The sequence below is a fragment of the Rhinichthys klamathensis genome, unplaced genomic scaffold (genome assembly GCF_029890125.1).
Source record: "Rhinichthys klamathensis goyatoka isolate OS25496 unplaced genomic scaffold, OSU_Roscu_1.1 h1tg000225l_1, whole genome shotgun sequence".
Taxonomy (NCBI): domain Eukaryota; kingdom Metazoa; phylum Chordata; class Actinopteri; order Cypriniformes; family Leuciscidae; genus Rhinichthys; species Rhinichthys klamathensis.
In genome coordinates this window covers 1583340-1603486 of record NW_026606749.1, presented here as the reverse complement: position 1 = coordinate 1603486, position 20147 = coordinate 1583340, and the positions used below count along the sequence as shown (strand labels likewise).

The window sequence follows — 20147 nt, the reverse complement described above, 5'->3', positions numbered from 1 at the left end:
TGGTCTGCTTAGTCATCAGCTTGAACATAGGATTCAGTTTAGACATAATTTCCATTTTAAGAACATAAACATTTTTACACAGATTTCAATCAAGCCATCTTTTGAATTAAACACATACGAGCATAATGATAGGAAACACGACACTTTCATTCCAGTATCTCTAATATTTAAAACAATTACATGACTTAGATGTGATCTAAGCAGAATAGACACATACAGGGGTTGTAAACACAATATATAATTATGTTATGTTGCATGATTTGGATTATGGGTCAGTCAAGAATTGTTCTGGGATGAGTTTTATTGGTATTGGAGAATTGGAGGAAAGTCCTTATGTGTGTGTGTGTGTGTGTGTGGGTGTCCTTATCAGTGGCGCAAAAAGTGGGTATGCGCTATATGCGGCGCATAGGGGCGCAGCACCATGGGGGGCGGCAAAGCGATGGTAAAAAAAAAAAAAAAAAAAAAATATATATATATATATATATATATATATATATACATATTGTATTTTCTATATGTAGCTGCTGTTGTGCGTTTCTAAATCATTTCTGCATTTCTTCAATGTTATATAAAATTTTAGAGGACTAACAGGCTAGAGTAGGCGCCCTCATGGAGAAGGGGGGCGGGGTAATATCGCGAGCGGGCGGGGGCGCCGTGAGCGCTGAGCGAGCAGGTACGAGTAGTGAGTTGTCGTCGAAAAAGATGGATAAAACAAAATGCTGGGGGGCTAAAAATAGAAAAAGAAAGAGGGAAAAGGAGATGGCATGTCAATTGATGCGACAGCAGCTAAATAAGTGCATGCTGAAAGCCAACAGGTAGGATTTAAAGTGTGACATCCAGGCATGTAGGCTATCTATATCTCTGTGGCCATCGGGACTACCGGGAGATTCCCGGTGGGCCGACGTGCTTTTTCGGCCGATACATCTCATACTTTTTTTTTGTCTTAACGGCCCATAAAACTCGTACATCGGCGGCGTACATTCGTTTTTTTTTTTTTTTTTTGCTTAATTGGCGGCGCTGGGTTAGTGCCGGTGTAATGCATTGGTAAAAAAAAGTCAGCGTTATTTTTATTTCTGACACACCGGCCCATGAAACATGTCATCATGTGCTTATATCTTTCAAGTAGGCCTATAGAAATTAGTACAAAACTAATTATGAAAGTTTCCTTTATTTTTCAGTGCATTTGTTTTACAATATATGGCTATTACTATCATGGGATTAATATTATAACTATTATTATGTAGTAGTGTAATGTAGACAGACACTAACTAAAAGAGGTTTGAATTTTTCTTTGTTTAATTTGCACCCTGAATATGGGTTGGAGCTTTTAATTTTGAACTCTCAAAGTGCACCAGACTGCTGAATTTAACATTAAAGAACACAAAATTTTCTTACGGGGGGGCATGCCCCCGAACCCCCCTAGAGAAACACAGGTCCACCAACGACAGTTTTACCTAAAATCCTGTGAGAAACACTAGTATTGCTGTTACAATGGAGCTTATAGTTTTTTTTAGGGGTGTTCATCACGGTGGAGTAGTTATAGTTTAATTGTATTATTAAATGACTATTTTGCAGTTATTTTATCTGTTAGCTCTCACTCGTTCCTACTCACTTATCACATGGCACACTTTTTTTTTTTGGGGGGGGGGGGGCAAAAAATGTTGCTGCATACCCCTCTGACACTGGGTAGTTGCGCCCCTGGTCCTTATGGTCAGCATTTGTGCATCCGTGGTGTGTACCACGTGAGGGTTTAGTTTCGCAAATGGTTGTCTTCAAGACAAAGGGTATTTTTGTATGCAAGTCCACTTTTTCAGCCTTAAGGAGATGTAATAATTGATGAGGGGAAAACTAGCTCGGGACGCTGAATGGTTCAGTCTGTTTAGTCGCAGGGGTCAGGTGACTTCTTGTTAGGGCCTCTTGTTTCACCATTTCTGAACAGATCTGTTCTTGCCAAATTATAAAACATTGACAACGTTCTCCCTTTAGTTAAACAACAAAAGGGTCTCTTGGCTCCAGTGCCTGGGGATAATCTGGAATATGCAGCATCTTGTGTTTGGTTATGTCTGAAAGCTTCAATTGTGTGGGTTGCATTCTCGTTGTCGCTACACATTAATACTACTAATTGTAATCAGTAGTATTATTTAGCCTTGTAGCAGCCTAATAGATTAGTAAAAATAGTAGTGGTGGTACTAATTGTAATTTATCTACTACAAGTTACATGGTCAGAGATAAAATGTACAATGCAACTATGTGGTAGGATGATAGAAATGACCAAATGCAATTGTGTAACAAACAGCATGGATGAACTCTGTGTTTAAATACATACAGCTGCAGGAGTAGGGACATCCAGTAGTAGTACTGCAGGGACCAGTAACACACAGGCCCGGAACACACAGCCTGCATCAAGTGAGTCTATTTAATAATATTTATTCAAGCCACATTCATACTTTAAAATACAATAGAAAAAGGTTAGCATGTATTAAAATACAATAGCTTGTTTTCTTAAAGAAGTTCAACCACATTCATCATTTCACTCACTGCTTGTTTGGCTATACAATATGCTTGTATACAGGTGAAGGTGAAGGGACACCCAGGACCACATCAAGCACTCAGGGCACCAAACACAGACGACTGAGACCAGGGACACGCAGCCTGAAGGAAGTTAGTCCATTGAATAACTAATTCAAGCTTACAACCATCTGACAATATGTACTAGAAGATAATGAAAACACATGGAAATCACAATAACATCCCACCCCTATGAATCTAATTTCAACCACAGTTTTAGTCATTTTCACTAATTTAATTTAACACCACTGATCTGGCTGTTGCAGGTGAAGGGGCCACATCCAGCATTCCAGGCACCAGTGAAACACAGACCACTGAGACCAGGGACACTCAGCCTGAAGCAAGTAAGACCCTTGAATACCATTTATTCGATCACAATTTAAAACTTCAGTGACTTCTTTCTAAGTAAAACCAAGTTGACATTCCTCATTAATTAATCTCAAACACTGCTGGTCTATTATACTCTATTTGCTGGTCTATAGTAATGTATAGCTTAAGCACAGCATTGTAATTATTATGTTTTTTTTTATATATATATTTTTACCATCTGTTGTATTATAACTTAAAAGACCATTGACGAATCTCAGAAAAACAGCACAAACAAAATAAGAACATGTGATGGATATGGATAAAATGAAGAGTACTAATTTGTTATTGCATTTTTGCTTTACATTGTGTACCCCTATTAAAGCATTAACATCAATTTTGCATGTATGCATTTTCCTTTAGGTGAGGGAACAACAAACACAACATGCTCTACTACTACACTGCCACCTGCAGACACCTCGCCCTCTGCAATTCTTGATATCCAGGGAGCACCTATAGATCCTGCTGACTGGCCAGCCCTCTGTGATGCGGTAAGGACAGAGTTAGTTAGCAGAGGACCATACCAGACCAGTCCAGACTTTACATTTCCAAAAAGAGATGATGGGAGAAGCTGCCACTACAACCACTTCTACAGGAAATTAGTAAATGGGGAGAAAATCAAGAGAAGCTGGCTTGTATATTCAAGGAAAAAAAAAATACTCTGTATTGCTTCTGCTGCAAGCTCTTTTCACAGAAAAATGATAACCTCATTAGTAGTGGCCTAAATGACTGGAAGAATTGTAGTGAGATCCTGAAAAGCCACGAGCACAGTCCAGAGCATTCGGGCACATGACCAGATGGAAGGAATTGGAGACTCGACTTGAAAAGGGCCAGACAATTGATCAAATGGAAATGGCACTCCTTCAAGCTGAAAGGAGGAGGTGGCGTGAAGTCCTGACTAGATTGGTGGCCATAATACAGTCTTTGGCCGAGCTAAATATTCCCCTGCGGGGGAAATCAGACAGGCTATACCAGCCAAACAATGGAAACTTCCTTAAGGAGGTTGAGCTCATGGCCAAATTTGACCCTGTCCTCAAACAGCATGTTGCTGATGTGGAGAGAGGAGCCAGCCATACAACATACTTAGCAAAGGACACTCAAAATGAACTAATTGATTGCATTGGTGAAAAAATTGTACACTCTATGTTAAAGGAGATAAAGCAGGCCAAATACTATTCAATTATTTTGGATTGCACCCCAGACCTCAGCCACATAGAACAGTTATCTGTTATAGTTCGAATGGTTGCAGTAGATGACACAGACACCCCTACAGTAAAAGAACATTTCATGGGGTTCCTTGAGGTGGAATCATCCACGGGAGAAAGCCTCTCCAACCTTATTCTGAAGAGACTAGAAGAGTTGAACCTTCCCTTTGAAGACTGCCGGGGACAGTCTTACGACAACGGCGCCAACATGAAGGGAAAGACAAAAGGCGTCCAAGCCAGACTTTTGAAAAAAAATCCCAGGGCTTTATTTGTCCCATGTGGAGCACATACTTTAAATCTTGTTGTTGCTGATGCAGCAAAAAGCTCCACAGATGCAATGAACTATTTTGGCTACCTACAGAGAATTTTTACACTATTCTCTGCCTCCACACAAAGGTGGACCATCCTAAAGCACCACATCAAAACGACTGTGAAATCCTGGTCGGATACAAGATGGGAAAGTCGCATTAACAGTGTACAGGATGTGAGATTCCAGACAGCGGAGGTGAGGGATGCCCTTCTTGAGGTCAGGGAGAAAACCACTGATTCTATGATTAAAACAGAGGCACAGTCTTTGGCTGAAGAGGTTGGGTTATACCGCTTCTCCATTTGTAGCGTTGTGTGGTATGACATGCTGGCCAAAATTCATCATGTCAGCAAAGCATTACAGTCCATGTCTATGCAACTGGATGTGGCTCTGAATCTCCTGAAGACAACTGAAGCCTCTCTGGTCAGCTACAGAAGCAGTGGGTTCGCTTCTGCTCAGGTATCTGCAAGAGATCTCTGTGAGGAGATGTATGTGGACACTGTCCTAAAGCAGAAAAGGCTGAGAAAAAACAAAAAGACAGTTCTCCTATGAATCACCCGATGAGCCAGAGGGAGATGCACTAAAGAAATTGGAAATTACCTTTTTCAATGTCATTGTTGATGTGTCAGTTACATCACTGCAAGAACGCTTCAAGCTGTTGGGTGATGTTGAGGACAAGTTTGGAGTGTTGGTGAACTTTCCTAATTTGCCAGAGGAAAAACTTGCAAAGGAGTGCGAAACCCTCAGCAACACTCTGAGCCACGGTGACCATAAAGATATTGATGGGAGAGAACTGGCGATGGAGTTGAAAACTTTCCCAGTGTTGCCAAAAGCTGGCATGACGACAATGGAAATTCTGAATTACCTGAAGGATAAGAAACTTGAAGTTTTTCCTAATATGTGGGTGGCCCTAAGAATCGCTGTCACACTACCTGTGACAGTAGCTTCTGCTGAAAGAAGCTTCTCTAAATTAAAATGACTTAAGACCTACCTGAGGTCAACGATGAGTCAGGAACGCCTCAATGGGCTTGCACTGATGAGCATCAACCAAGAGGTCTCAAGTAAAATATCATTTGATGATACCATCAACGAATTTGTCATTAGAAAGTCCAGACGAGTCAAATTGTAATGCTGCGTCAATTTTGAAGGTGAAAGCCGAAAGAGACTTTTTTTTTTTGTAGAGTGTAGGTAGTTTTGGACAGTTAGAGTTTATTATTTAATTTGGTAAATATCCTCGAACATTCTTTGTAGCATTTTTGTATAAACAATTTATTACTGTTGATCCTTCAAGTCATAATTTGATTGTTGAAGTGTTTGAGTGACTATAAATAAAGCATTTTTGTTGGTTCATCCATTGTTTGAGTCATAATGAAATGTCCTTGAACAATCTTTGTCTCTGCGCAAAACTCAATCTCGCCTAGGGCAACCAAAGGGCTAGAGCCGGCCCTGACTGCATCCTGCTATCGGAATTCGGCTCCGTTAGATTGAGAGAATTACAGAGATATCAAACATGTCACATGAAGATTATCGGAATACAAAGTGCATAAGATATGCATATTATAAGCATTTAGTTCCTTCAAAGCAAGTTCATTCCTTCAAGCAAACGTCATACACAAAGTGAATATAAACTGGGAAACACACATGAAACATGACATGCTTATATTCTAAGTTTAATGTTCAAAGTTTGTGTATGAGTGTACATTACTGTGTGTGTGTATGTGATTGTTCTTCAGAGTTCAGGCTGCTTGGGAACTCGTGTCCTCCCCCCCCCCCCCCCCCCCTCCTTTCAGGGGGAGTCAGGATGAGTGTCCCGTGAGGCAGCGATTTTTGAATCAGGGGACTGGGTGATCATTTGTTCGACAACGCTCGGCTTGTTATAAATGTGTCATGTGCCACTGGTGTAGTAGTATCATGCAAGATTCCCATTCTTGCAACTCGAGCCATAGTGGTGGCTGCTGGTCAACATGCCCCAAGGGGGTCACACACAGAATGCTCTTGTTTACTCACGAAGAACCGAGCTTTGTTTGAAAATTATGATTCGCTAATTGAGAATATGTGGCCGGATACCATGTCAGTGTCGTTACAAGTGGCTCAACAGGTAGATCTATAGATAAACTCATCTTTCAGGCATTTGACCGACCGGGTTGACACTTCAGCGTGAGAAATCGGGGGTGTGGCGTGTGAGACCAATCAAATGCGTGTCTCTCTCCCGCGCTCCATGTTGTCTCTTGTTCAACACTACACATTTCGGTGTTTACCACTGACGTCGCGGCGCTCATACTCATTGTCACTCACGCACGACTCATGGCACGAGACAGGCTCACGAAACAAAATGACGGTTAACCCTCTGGGGTCGGCAATCACGCCGGCGTGATCTGCTCGCTTTTTTTCTTATCAGTGCAAAAGAGACTCAAAATACTCGGTTGATTTTGATCTTACATTTAAGTGTTATACATCATTAGATCCTGTTAAGTTTCTATTTTTTTTGTGGATACTCACAATAAAAACAAAGTGTTGTGCTTTTCACCAAATAAAGAAAAACAAACATGATGCGAGTTCTGCGTTCTCTCTGTCAGTGAAGTCCATTCTGAAACGCGTCCTAAGATTAACTGTAACTCCACGATTACTTGTCACACAGGCACGAGAGATTTTTCTTTATGAAGCTTGAATTCTCTTCTTTTAAATGAAGTAATTTATATAAAAAACAAATATTCTCAGTTTATGCAATCTGTATGAAAAGAGAGTGCTGTCAGTATTTTTTCCCCCAGCTCATTACACTTAATTACGCGTTAATCTGACACGCCCACGGAGGACGCGCGCTATTCAAACGCAAATGTGAGGCAAGCCATGACAATGCCCACATCAGCCGTTCCACCGTGGCGGTAAAATGTGTGGTGTATTTGCTGCCTTTTACCGCTAAGAGGCGCTACAATCATAAAAGTGTTCGTTTATTCCGGTTTATTCTCCCTAATGCGTAATCTGCTGCCACACCGCGGCTCATTCAGAGCGATTGAAAGCTGGTAGCAGATGAATTCAACAAGTGAAACGTAGCTAAAATAATTCATAATCACAATACTGAAATTAGGCTACTGAAATGTAATTGAATAAATAATGAAAACATTTCAACATAAAACATTGCAATAAAAACATTTAGGCTACATCAATCAGGCTTTACAACTGTAACAGCGTACAGACGGTAGCTCAGTGATCAACGCAACAACACGAGCTTCGAGGAGCTTCAATCGACCCGAGATCGAATCTCATTGTAGCATAGGCCTACATATTGTTAACCGATGTTGTCCTACAGCGTTTATATTTTACCACCTTGATGCTTAAATAGTAACTGTTTATAACTGTTTACTTATTTAAAGTCAAGAGTTTTGTTTAATTATCATTACAACATAAATTTGCTACATTCCTTTAGAACCGCAGCCGCTGCACAAACGACACAAACTGATTAAGGAAGATTCTCAGCCGATTGCATCAGAAAATGAAAATGAAGAAGCTTGTCTTTAGTCTGCTAAATTATTGTGTAATGTAAAAGAACACTAAAATTACTTAAGTTTGAAACCAAGTTCGAACATTTCAAGGTTTAAATAAAGTGTCGGGACAGTTTTTTAAAATTTAAAACAGGGTTGCATCGGGTTTAGAGTTTATTTCTTTTGCGATGCAAAATAAGAAACACTAGGCTAATCTTATTCTTGCGACATTTTAAATGTGTATTGCCAAAGAAATTACAGCTAAATTAAACAATTAAAACAGTACAAAACGAAAATTGTCCAAAGAAACATAATTAAATTAAAAACATGCGTTTCTCTTTGCCTCTCTCGCGCTGGATCTCTTTTTAACAAGTTTATTTAGTCTCCATCGCTGCGCGCGCCGCGTCTCTCTCGAAATTAAACATTTCAGGGTAAAAACACATCATACAGCTGATAATACTGTATATGTCGCTGCGTGTCAGCCATACAAATCACGAAAAAATTATTTAGCCTTTAATTGTTGCTTCAAATACACAGCATGCCTTGTTGAATTCACCTTAAAATAACTTCAATTGAAATTTTGTGTGAAAAAAACGGCTACAATAAATAAACTACAATATTTATAATTTAATAAGATATGGGGTCTACATTTGGACACAGATTTATCCTTACAATAATTTTGCCTGCTCATCAGGCTGGCTATCCGACACTCTCCATATGAAAGAGGAACATTAACACCTTTGTCCAGCAACTGTCCCTCCAACCCCCCACAGGCTATCGGAGTCTGAGGCTGACTTAACAAAGAGAAGTCGCAATTCACACTTAAATCGCTATTCTAGACAGTGTTGATAATGAAGGAATTAAATTATTTAAGTTACATGTAGCCTAGTGATATTTCTGTCATAAAAGTTTATTACTAAATATTTCATTATTTCAATAATTGATGAAATAAAACTTGTTTGGGGCAGCTTTTTCCAAGCAAAACTAAATATAATCTGAAAAAAACGCTTGTTAATTTGTTGTCATGAACAAAATGTTCAACTCAATATTAAAGTCAACAGGGATCTTTGGATCCTTACAACCAGGCATGCAATTTGTGAATTAAGTTTTTATTTTATTTTGTATTATTCAAATAAATATCGAAACACGGTGCTTCGTGGTAATGCTGCTAAATTAAATAACATTTATATAATAATTTTGAACTTAAATGAAACAATATCGCAACATTTCGACAAATACATTATTCGATCTGTTATTTTTAATTCAGGGCGATTTAGCCTACATTTAATTAGAGCGAGATTTTCACCCTTGTCCTGTCATTTTCTCATTGGGAAGCGCTTACATTACATGTTTGAGTAGATCCTCTGTACCTCTCGTTTTCATATGGATTAGCCTACATAATCAGATAACATTTATTAGCCTAAATATTTAGACATTTAAAGGCTTTAGACATAGCCGATTTGTTATCGTGACTGAGCTGAAGTGGCTTTCGGTTCATTTTTGTGACGCGCAGTTCCCGGAGACAGAGACGACAGATATACTGTTTTTGTCGTTAGCCTAATATGAATACAAGTTTACAGTTTTGAACGATGTAAGCTACTCTACTCTTATCTGTAAGACCAAAAAATTACGGAGTCGCCTATTAAGTTATTTTAGCTGTAGCTTAATAATGAGAAAAATAAATTAATCTAATGAAAGCTCCGCCGCGTTTGTCGAACACTAACTCACCATGCCAGAATAAAACCCGACTTTAGAAAAATGCATAGGGCCACTCGGCGTGGTGTGCCAAAACACTTAATTATAAACTTCAATATTTTATTCAAAATAATCTCAACACGCTTTGTGAAATTTTGAAAAGCCGTGCATGCATTAGGGCCACTGGAACTAATGAACAACTGAAATGCTGGTTTTGATTTTATTGTCTGTCGTTTAAACGTGCCTGTTGCATATCTCTATTTTATATATTTGATATTGGTGAAGTAGCCTATAGCATTGATTAACTGTGGAGGGAGGGGTGTGGGGATTAAAATAATTCAGCAGAAGCAGGGATGTTTAGACCAGAAGGAAATCCCAGTCCCCCTGGCAAATCACACTTTACTTAAAACCATGTTTTTAAAAACTCTAGGTTGTAGGGAACAGACCTCTCTGCCATGCGCGCGCACGGTTTGGAGCACAATATCTGTCTCGCATGCACGCTCGCTCTAGATAGATTACGGGATATTTTAACTAATTTGCGGTATAACTAGTCGATCACGAGTGGCTCAACAGGTAGATCTATAGATAAACTATATCTTTCAGGAATTTGACCGACCGGGTTGACACTTCAGCGTGAGAAATCGGGGGTGTGGCGTGAGAGCCTGGAATCAAATAAAAAAATATATATAGCCTATATATATAGGCTATATATACTTTTTTTTTTTACAGAACTGCTTTTTAAATTACGATTGGTAGCCTATTATTATACAGATGCAAAGTCGTTCTGTTGGATATTTTGTTCCTTAGAGTAAAATGGAAATGCATGATAATTGTATTTTATAAATATAAGCAAAAAAACTGTATGGTGTAACAGAGTTTTAGAGCTAGACAAATCTAAATAAATATATAATTTACAGCAGACCATGTTTGTGCGGGAATTGAACCCGTGTCATCTTGATGATGAACCGTAAGTTCTACCACTCGGCTATGATTTTTCTCACTGAGAAATACCCAAACGTTTGTTTCTCAAATGAGTGAGAAAACGTTTTGTCTTGACTTTAGCCTGTGAGTGTAGGCCTATACTTTAGCCTTTTACAGTTTTAAAAGATTATATCTTATATAGATTATACCAACAATTTGTTGTAGGCTTATTTGGAAATTACCATAACTTGTAGTATTTCATCCTTAGGCTACTGTTAATAGACATTAGCCCCACTTACGTTTTGCTAAATGTCCCTTTGCGCCACCTGGCGGTCATTTCGCGTACGACTGGTTTATTTTTACCGCGGTGGATGGCTAAAAGGTGTGACTAAAAATGTGCTTTTGGCTTTCATTTATATTTTGATTGTTTGTATATATATATATATATATATATATATATATGTGTGTGTGTGTGTGTGTGTGTATGTGTGTGTGTATAAATATTTATTTATTTATATATATATATATATATATTGTCCTTGCATTCTTTCTTGTGTGACACCCCTGAATGAAAGGCTCATTAGTATGCAGTCTGCTCAGGTGAGAACTGCCTAATTATTCATGAGGGGGTTGGGCCGTTCCGCCCATCCGCATATTGCCTTTTTTGCCAAACAAAAAAATGTTTTTCACAATTTAAAACAATCTATTGTTTTATGTGAATGATTAGGCAGAATGATTTTCAGATCAATTTGAAGCAAAAACTCTAGGCGACAACATCCACTAGTCAAAAGTCTTGTGGACAGATATTTAGTATGTTATTTGTGGCCTTATATTATAAATAGTGCTGGGCAAGTTAACGCGTTATTATCGCGTTAACGCATTTATTAATTAATGCCGACAATTTTTTTATCGCGCGTTAACGCAGTTTTTTTTTAATTATTATTTTGAAAGTCCGTTGCTCACTGGCTCTGAATACAAATAGGCCTACAGTCAAACCATGATCACAGGAGGGGTGGGATGTTGGTCAGCCAGCAAATAACCCACCCAAACAAGCAGTGGAGAGGCTTTGGCAGGTTCTCTCAGGTGAACAGAAAGGGAGACAGCGCTCCGCGAGTGAATGACAGGCGCTCTATGGATAGTAACCATGGCAACGGCTTCTGTGCGCAGCTGTAGCCTTTTTAACTTAAATTAAAATTATACATAACTTTACCTGATAGGCCTGCGTTTAGTTTAGCGGGGATGCTCTGAATTCCCTCCTGTTGATGTCCTGATAACTATTTAGATTCTGGAAACTCACAAACAGCGAGCCGAGGATCAGTCTCTCTTCCAATGATTTGTGCTGCGCGTCGTGTACAAAAAGTTAGACAATTCAACTTCGGCAACGCGCGGGCGCGTGCGTGAGGCGAGCATGACCGCAATAGTTTCACAGGAACGCAACCGCTTGTCGCTGCACCTGTGCTCGACCACTTCACCTCACTCTAGGCTGATTTATACTTCTGCGTCGGACCTACACCGGAGCCTCTCTACGCTATAGACTACGCGTTGGTTTTCATTTATATATCTGCGTCGTTGTCCGCGTTGACGCGCAATTACACATGCAGAGGGAGAGTGTGAAACCCGGGGAGCGGTTCTAGCAATCACAGCGCTTGTGGTACGCGTAGAATTGACGTTACATTTTTGGAGAGATGCACGTCAGGGTACGCGCGCTACACAGCTACGGCGTGAGTTCGACGCAGAAGTATAAATTGGGCTTTACCTCTGTTTAATGTAATCTTACGTGGGAAACCATGGCATGCCATGACCAAACCTAAGCTGCTATCAGAGAAGTAACGTTGGTCGACTTATATCTGTAGTGATCATGACCCTTTGACTACATAGACTGTTTCTGCTGCTCCCTGATACAAGATACCTGTTCAGAAAAAAAAAGAAAAAAGAAAACTGGACTCGTTTTAACTAGCTAGATAAAAGGTAATGCCCTGGCAGTGGCAAATAGCTTTGTTTAAATATTTGATTTGATTACGTTAATGTTTAAGTTGAGATTTACAAGAAATATTTTATTGCTACAGTGTAAAGGGAATACTGCTGGTATAAAGCACCTTATTTGTTTAAAGTTTTTGCAAACCACATGTTATTGCACTTTTGTAGCAGTACATTTAAATCAAAAGTGCGCAATACACTACTTTAGAATTCATTATTCAATTTTACGCGTAACAATGCGATTAATCGCGATTAATCGCAAGAAAATCATGCGATTAATCGCGATTAAATTTTTTAATCGTTGCCCAGCACTAATTATAAACTTTATTTTTTAGTTTTTTCAATAACCACGCATAAACAATATTCTCTCAAAAATACAAACATGAACATACATTTTGATAACATATTATGGTAGCCCTGTGTGTGCTATATAGAGTGTAATTTCACCTGTGCCATTAATATGTTTATAAGCAACTGAAAAAAGCACAAATGTCAGAGCATGCCAAAACATCTCAAGGACCCCGAAAACACCTTAGACCCCAGAGGGTTAACTAACGCAGTAACGCAGCCTGCTTACGGTAAGTAACAGTAATCTAATTACTGTTTTTGCCATTGTAATCCCTTACTTTACTCGTTACTTGAAAAAAGTAATTGGATTACAGTAACTCGTTACTTATAACGCGTTACTGCCCATCAGTGATCACCAGAGGGGACAAATAACAAGATGTAAGTGAGCAACACACTCAACATCAGGACACATAATTCCAGTGACTTTTGTTCTGTACCACAAAAAAACACTTTTGTAACAAATGTCTGGTTTTGGATGATTTCATCGCTTTTCCAGAGGTTAAAGCACTAAATGTTAAAAAGAATGGAAATTCTGCCATCAATTAATTATCACTTGCAGTAATTATTTAATGTTTAATTTGCTTGGCCAGGGACAATAAAGGACAAAATCATATTGTGCACTATATTCCAGGTCTTCAGAAGCCATATTCAATAATTATGCACTGATAATCATCACCATCACACTCAAATTTCACCATTTGCACATTCATAAATTGTCACAACCAGCATTATTAAACCGGATGATCTTTTTTAATAAGACAAGATTTGCTTTCATGGAGGGAATCAAGGGAAGGATTAGAGGGGATAATTAACAAAATAAATTTTACTCTTCCTCAACCACAGCTATGCCTTTGCCTTGAACAACCAGCACCTTAGTCATTTGATTTTTGTAGATGTTTGGGAATAAATTATTGTGACAGTTATTAGCATTTACTGTATATTTGAGTTTATATAAACAGTAACATTACAGTTAGTTGCATGTTAAGTTAATGATCATTCAGTACACTTTGTTAATTGTTCAGTTTGAGTTTATCTGTTCAAACCAATTTATTTTCTGCTTACAAAATGAATCAATTGATTCTGGTATGCGCACAGTAAAATTTAACATGTCTATTGGCTCTCAAATACAGGAACACTGGCTCATGGCCATCTACTGTGCTTGATTTTGAATAATGTGCAACTAAAAGGCAGATAAATCAGTTATAAACATCAGTGTGCAGTACAGTACAAAACAGTATTAAAGCATTTTAAGCCTTGATAAGGCAAGCTGTTTGAATTGCCTGGAAATTATTCAAAATTATTCAAATAACAGGATCATTGATTTGCTAAAATAAATTCCAAATAGTTTTTTTATTTTTTTTATTTTTTTTTGCAAATTTGTTCATAAGATTGTCATTATATTTACAGGCAAACTGACATATGTAATTGGGAGTACATTTTGGAAGGACTAAAAAACACTGTACACTGGTGTATCACTACACGAGGCACTAAACTGACAGCATCTGCTGGTATTTGTCAAAGAGACATGTATGTGTTTAGTACTTTTGTTTTTTGAAATCCGTATAACTCATGCATCCCTTTCATTACACAGTACGCTCATTATGATGACTATAAAAATATTTTGTGGTTAATGACACATTATATGCTGATCTCTTTAAATCTGTTGCATGATTGAGCTGCATTATAGACAACTAACATATATATATATATATATATATATATATATATATATATATATATATATAACATTAATTTATGTTGGTTACATTTTTATCTATTTAATAGTATGGTGAGCAACAGAGAACAATATTTCAAAAACACTGCTAGTGTGGATGATTTTGACGTCATGAGCAGGATGTTATGTTTGGACCGTCTGCCTGGACTGGAACTCACACAAACTGCACTAAAGAGGGAAACATATTTGTGCATGCTGCGTGCTTTGGTCTGACTCACAGAAGCACTCTCGCAGCATGCACAAATATGTGAAATGAAGACATTATGTATCTCTCAACTGCATGTAAACACATGCATGTATCTACAGTCTTTATCTTTGCCTCAATTCATAGGATTATTTCTACAAAATATCTAACCAACAAAAATTACATATCTTAAAATATATACTTTGTTCTTACAGAGGTACAATATTTTGGCTCTTACAAAGGTTTATTACTCAAACAAATCTATGATTTTCTCACCTGAGTCCAGGTTGTTCCAAATTTGCATTTTTTTTGTAAATGATTAATTGACTGATTGGTTTTTTGAGGAACAAATTCTTAAGAATGTACTTGCTCCTTTTTATAACCAGGCAGGGACAGCACATCAGTCTATATTTTAAGTGAATTTGTACGCTCCGGTGGAGGTAAGATTGTAAAGAGAATTATGTACATTCTTCAAAAACTTTCACGGAATAAAATAGCGGCATACAGGTTTGGACAACATAGGAAAAATGTGCCTCTACTACATGCAAAACTCCAAAAACATAACTATACATTCAATTTACTGCTGTTTTCAGATGAAATGAACATTATGATTACAGGAGCAGATTATCAATTAATGAAGACTTATTTTAACGCTGTTCCTTGCATAATACTGTTATGACCTCTAAACACCTTTATTATAGTGCATGACTTGCAAACTGCTTGCTTGAAATCTCACCTGGTATAGAATTGCACTTGCAATGTGGAGTTTTTGATTAAATCTCACTACAGGCATGTTTTTCAATGAGCCTGGGTTTGGAACAACATCAGGGAGACTAAATAATAACATAATTTTAATTCCTGTTCCTTAAAAAAAGTCACCCATTTTGTAATAATAATAATAATTTAAATGTTTCTCCTCGTCTTAGAAAATGGTATTTGAAAAAAAAAAGCGCATAAATATGTTGTGGATGTAGATGTAGTTAATGGCCACCACTATATGGGAGAACAACAACACAAGGCAATTTCAGACATATATAAAATGAACACCAATTACAGTCGAGACTCTTTCCATCACAAAGCCACCCATTCCACCGTATATTCCAACCTATGTGTAGTGATGATGTACTTTCACCAGACAGACTCGCATACTGGACAGAATGATGCTGATGTTGTTTTAAAATTATAAACAGGCTTTCTTCAGCTCAATAATCAGACGCAGGGCTCCTCATTTGCAGAGCTCTCAGTGACAGGTGATGAAAAGACCGTCAGACAGACCACTGACAGGTGCCTTGAGCTTCAACTCAATTGTGTGATCCAACATCATTATCAGCCTTATAGCACTGACGCCCACAATCTTCTGATGACAGACTGTATTAGGGTATAACCTGGTTGTACTCCAATATTTTTTCCGTTCATTACAAAATGAGCACATTTTGTTTATCTCTTCCTACCCCCACAATCTATCATTTCCTTTGTTCAGCTTTGCTCATAAAATAATGCCTTGAAGATTGAATTTTTTACAGCTGCAATTTCAGCACATTTCATCCACTCATAGTTGCTAGTGGCTGGCCACTACTGCTCAATGATTTATTTATTTATTCTTTTTCTTTTTTTTTACAGTGAGGTACTGCTTGTATGAGAGGAGAGGCTTCGAATCTTGAGAACATTTTGAAGCAGCGTTGATAATCATTTAAGGCTCTTGTAAACTGAATTTGCTACACCGCAGAAGGTGTTGAAATTGAATTATAGGAAGAGAAATTGACAGAATTGGAATGAAAAAAAATCCCCAAATCTAGTCCCACTAACAAGAAATATTACAAGAAGTGTGTGTGTGTGTGTGTGTGTGTGTGTGTGTGTGTGTGTGTGTGTGTGTGTGTGTGTGTGTGTGTGTGTGTGGTGTGTGTGTGTGGGTGTGTTTGTGTGTGTGTGTGTGTGTGTGTGTGTGTGTGTGTGTGTGTGTGTGTGTGTGTGTGTGTGTGTGTGTGTGTGTGTGTGTGTGTGTGTGTGCGCGCGCGCGCGCGCGTGTGTGCCGTGTGTGTTTTATGGACTATTATTTTGATCTTCTGTTTTGTTTCCTATAAGAATACAATCACCCTGTCTCATTGTTCAACATATTTAACTAATATAGTATGTTTAATGCTTTATTTTGTTTATTTCCAGAAAAGCCATCATGGGCAATGATTTAACTGTTACATATGTATTTTATTTATAATACAATGAATATAACATTTGTATGATGTGTTATAGTATTCACCAAGTAGTGCTGTGAGTGTTAGGTTGGTGAGCGTTGCATAGTTATATGTGTGTGCAGAAGCGGCTGTGCAGAGTTAAATCTGAGGTCAAAGAGATAAGGACGAGACTACTCTATATCACTCTACAGATGACTTATCAAGTCATGCTCAAAGTAGAAAAGATAACATCTATTAGAGCAGCTTTATAACTATCTGTAAAGTATGTTGCTGTGGATGAAAAGTGATGCAGACAAGAGGAGATGAGCTTGCCATATGCGGAGAACACATAAAACAGGCCTTTTAGGGGACATTCCTAGTCTGGATGACCTCATTTGGGGAGGTCACTAATTTATCGTTAAATATCTCTGACAATGAGAGTGACATCAGTGAAATTGCTTTGATTCAAAATCTTTAACTTATATAGAGTATTTGTAGAATACGTATACTGCTAGATAAACTAATCAATAAATTGATTTCTATTTTTATAACAATTACTGCCTCCCGAGGCATTGATTTATGACGTTAAGCTAGAACAGACCACTGAGAAGTCTTTCGTTTGAATGTATATTAAATATAATTTAGGTCTGATTCGACTTACTTACCTGACCTTAGAATAATAAAAAAATAAGGTATCAATTCAATTCACTATTTCAATTCACATTCGAATTATAATTGTGTATTTTGTTTGCTTCAAATTTTGTTAAAAGGTATTCTCCATTTTTTTATTCAGTTTTGCACATTCATTTGTCTTGATGAAGTAAAACAATGATTTGACTATACCACACAACATTGTTTTCCATAGCTTTTCTTAATACCTTTAATCTTAATATCGATTGAGATGTAGGTTACAGGATTAATCTTTGTAAACCACACACACTCAAAAAACAACTGTTGCTTATGTTTTCCCTGCACTCCTATCTTTATCAGTGTGTAACTTATAATTTTCTAATTTTCCAAAGTTAGAGAACCTTGTGTTAAAGCTAAGCTCTACTTTACTCTGAAGCAGAGTAGAATTAGCACTCAATTAGTATGTTGATTAAAGCTGTCTGTGTGTAGAAGCACCTCAGTACCAAGAGAACAGAACAATTACTGTAATTTTGAAATGCACAGCTGGTGCAGTTCCTTTTTACACAATGTCATTTTCCAGTCAACCCAGTGACTTGGAAGACTCTCGCTGTGGTTGTCAACTAAAAGCTGATAAATTAAAAAGATATTCTGCCTTGCACACAAAAAAAAACTGTGCTTTTTGTAATAGAATGAGAACCAATTAAAAAATTGTGAATCATGGCCCACTGCAGCGATGACAGATCTTTATTTTAAAAGGGTGCGGTTAGAAATGTCATTTGAGCACCACCTCTTCGACTCCACTCACAGGGAGCATATATTACCTTACAGAGTGATATTCATCGCATCTAAATGCCACACTCTGGAATGAAATGGAACAGGGTGCACAAAATATGAGATGAGCCGTCTCTTGAGATATCCACGGTTGTGCCCCATAATGCTATTTCCATCAGATGATCCCAAAATGAGGTCATTTCCTGTCTCTCCTTTACCGATGGGTTCATCAGAACCCTGAGCATACACTGAGTGTATCCTCTCTCAAGACATGAAACCTAATAAATTAGAAGACCATAGGATAATTACCCATAAGCAGAAATCTGCATGCAACCAGTTAACTACCAGTCAACACCAGTTAATCCTCCCTACAATTTGTTCACGAAAAAGCCTATGAAAAACACCTAAGATTGCTAATACCCTGTTCTAAGACATGAAACAAAATAAGTATTGCATGACCTGCATCCTGTGGTTTCACAGTATGTGCTTTTGAAAATGGTAAGGAATTTGCTCCAAATATTCATTTTTACAATGTGCACTTGCTGCTTTACATATCTGATTCACATATTAATTTAATATGCTCAATCCAACACACAATGTAAAATTGAGACTGGGGGCAAGTTGGCACAGTGGCTTTATCTCAGTAGGCTAACTATAATGTTTAGCTACAGTTCTTGTTTTATCTTGCAGTGTTTTTTTTTTTTTTTTTTTATGTCGCAAAGTCAGTGTGTGGCTATCTTCCATTTATTAAACAAATAATCAGGATTAAACGTTTATCAGGATAGATAGATAGATAGATAGATAGATAGATAGATAGATAGATAGATAGATAGATAGATAGATAGATAGATATTCAAACAATATTTATGTTTTGCCTTGCTTACCTTACCACCCCGTACATCACCAGGATGTTTCCCAGGAGTCCCACCACGCAGATAACGGAATATAGAGCAGTGATGGAAATTGCGATGATGATTCCCGCGGGGCTCTTTACCGGGTTAGGCTCGGTGTAGTTCCTTCCGTCAGGAACGAACCCCATAACGTCGTCCGGAAAAGTAACATTAAACGGGTTAATGGAGTAAAGGTCGGACATGTCGCCACCGGGGATGACAGACGGCTCCATCGCTTCAGTGTCGCTGCACGCTCACTGAGGGGATGGAAAGTTGCGCTTGACGATTTGAACTTCTCGATAACAGAGGGGGGGACAAAATACAAAACTACAATATAAGCTCGGTTTGTGCAAGAATCGACACGCGATTAATAAAAACTAAAGTCCATCATGAGTGAGTAACAGTAGCCTTAGAATGAAAGCTTCCCTCTGTTCAGCTTCCGTCTACAGGTGTGAGATGAGCTCTCTCTGATCTGCTAGAAAGGCTCAAACGTGCGCTTTTTTATGTGAGGGGAGTGAGTGAGTCGGAGGGAGAGCTTTGCTACGTCAACCTGCTATGCTGTATTCGGATTCCTGACATACACTTGATTACTTATATAATAACCCCTGCAAGGCTGAATAAGCGGAGAACTAAACTGCTCATAGTAAAACGATGCCAGAATGAGCCTGTTCTTCTGAGAATGTTCTTGTTAGCTGGGATCCTAAACAGGTTCCATTTGTTTTACAACTTATTTTATGTGAAATAATAACAATAACAACCTATAGCTGATGGCATTATTTATTTACTTACTTACTTATTTTAAATAGAATTCCCTTTCCTATGAGGATATAGCTTCATATTTATACAACAGTAGGTTTCTAATCTGATTGGCTGGGGGCCTTCCAGGAGTGCTGATATTTCAGC

General features: G+C 38.1%; 1 protein-coding gene across 1 annotated transcript in view; it reads right to left on the bottom strand.

Moving 5' to 3' along the window:
- Positions 1 to 19487, bottom strand: part of oprd1a (opioid receptor, delta 1a) — a 58616-nt gene extending 39129 nt beyond the window's left edge. Inside the window, exon 1 of the mRNA XM_056264852.1 lies at positions 19239 to 19487. Coding sequence (XP_056120827.1) covers positions 19239 to 19477 — 239 coding nt within the window. The 5' untranslated portion in view covers positions 19478 to 19487. The remainder of the gene's footprint in view (positions 1 to 19238) is intronic.
- Between the last annotated feature and the right edge of the window lie 660 nt (positions 19488 to 20147).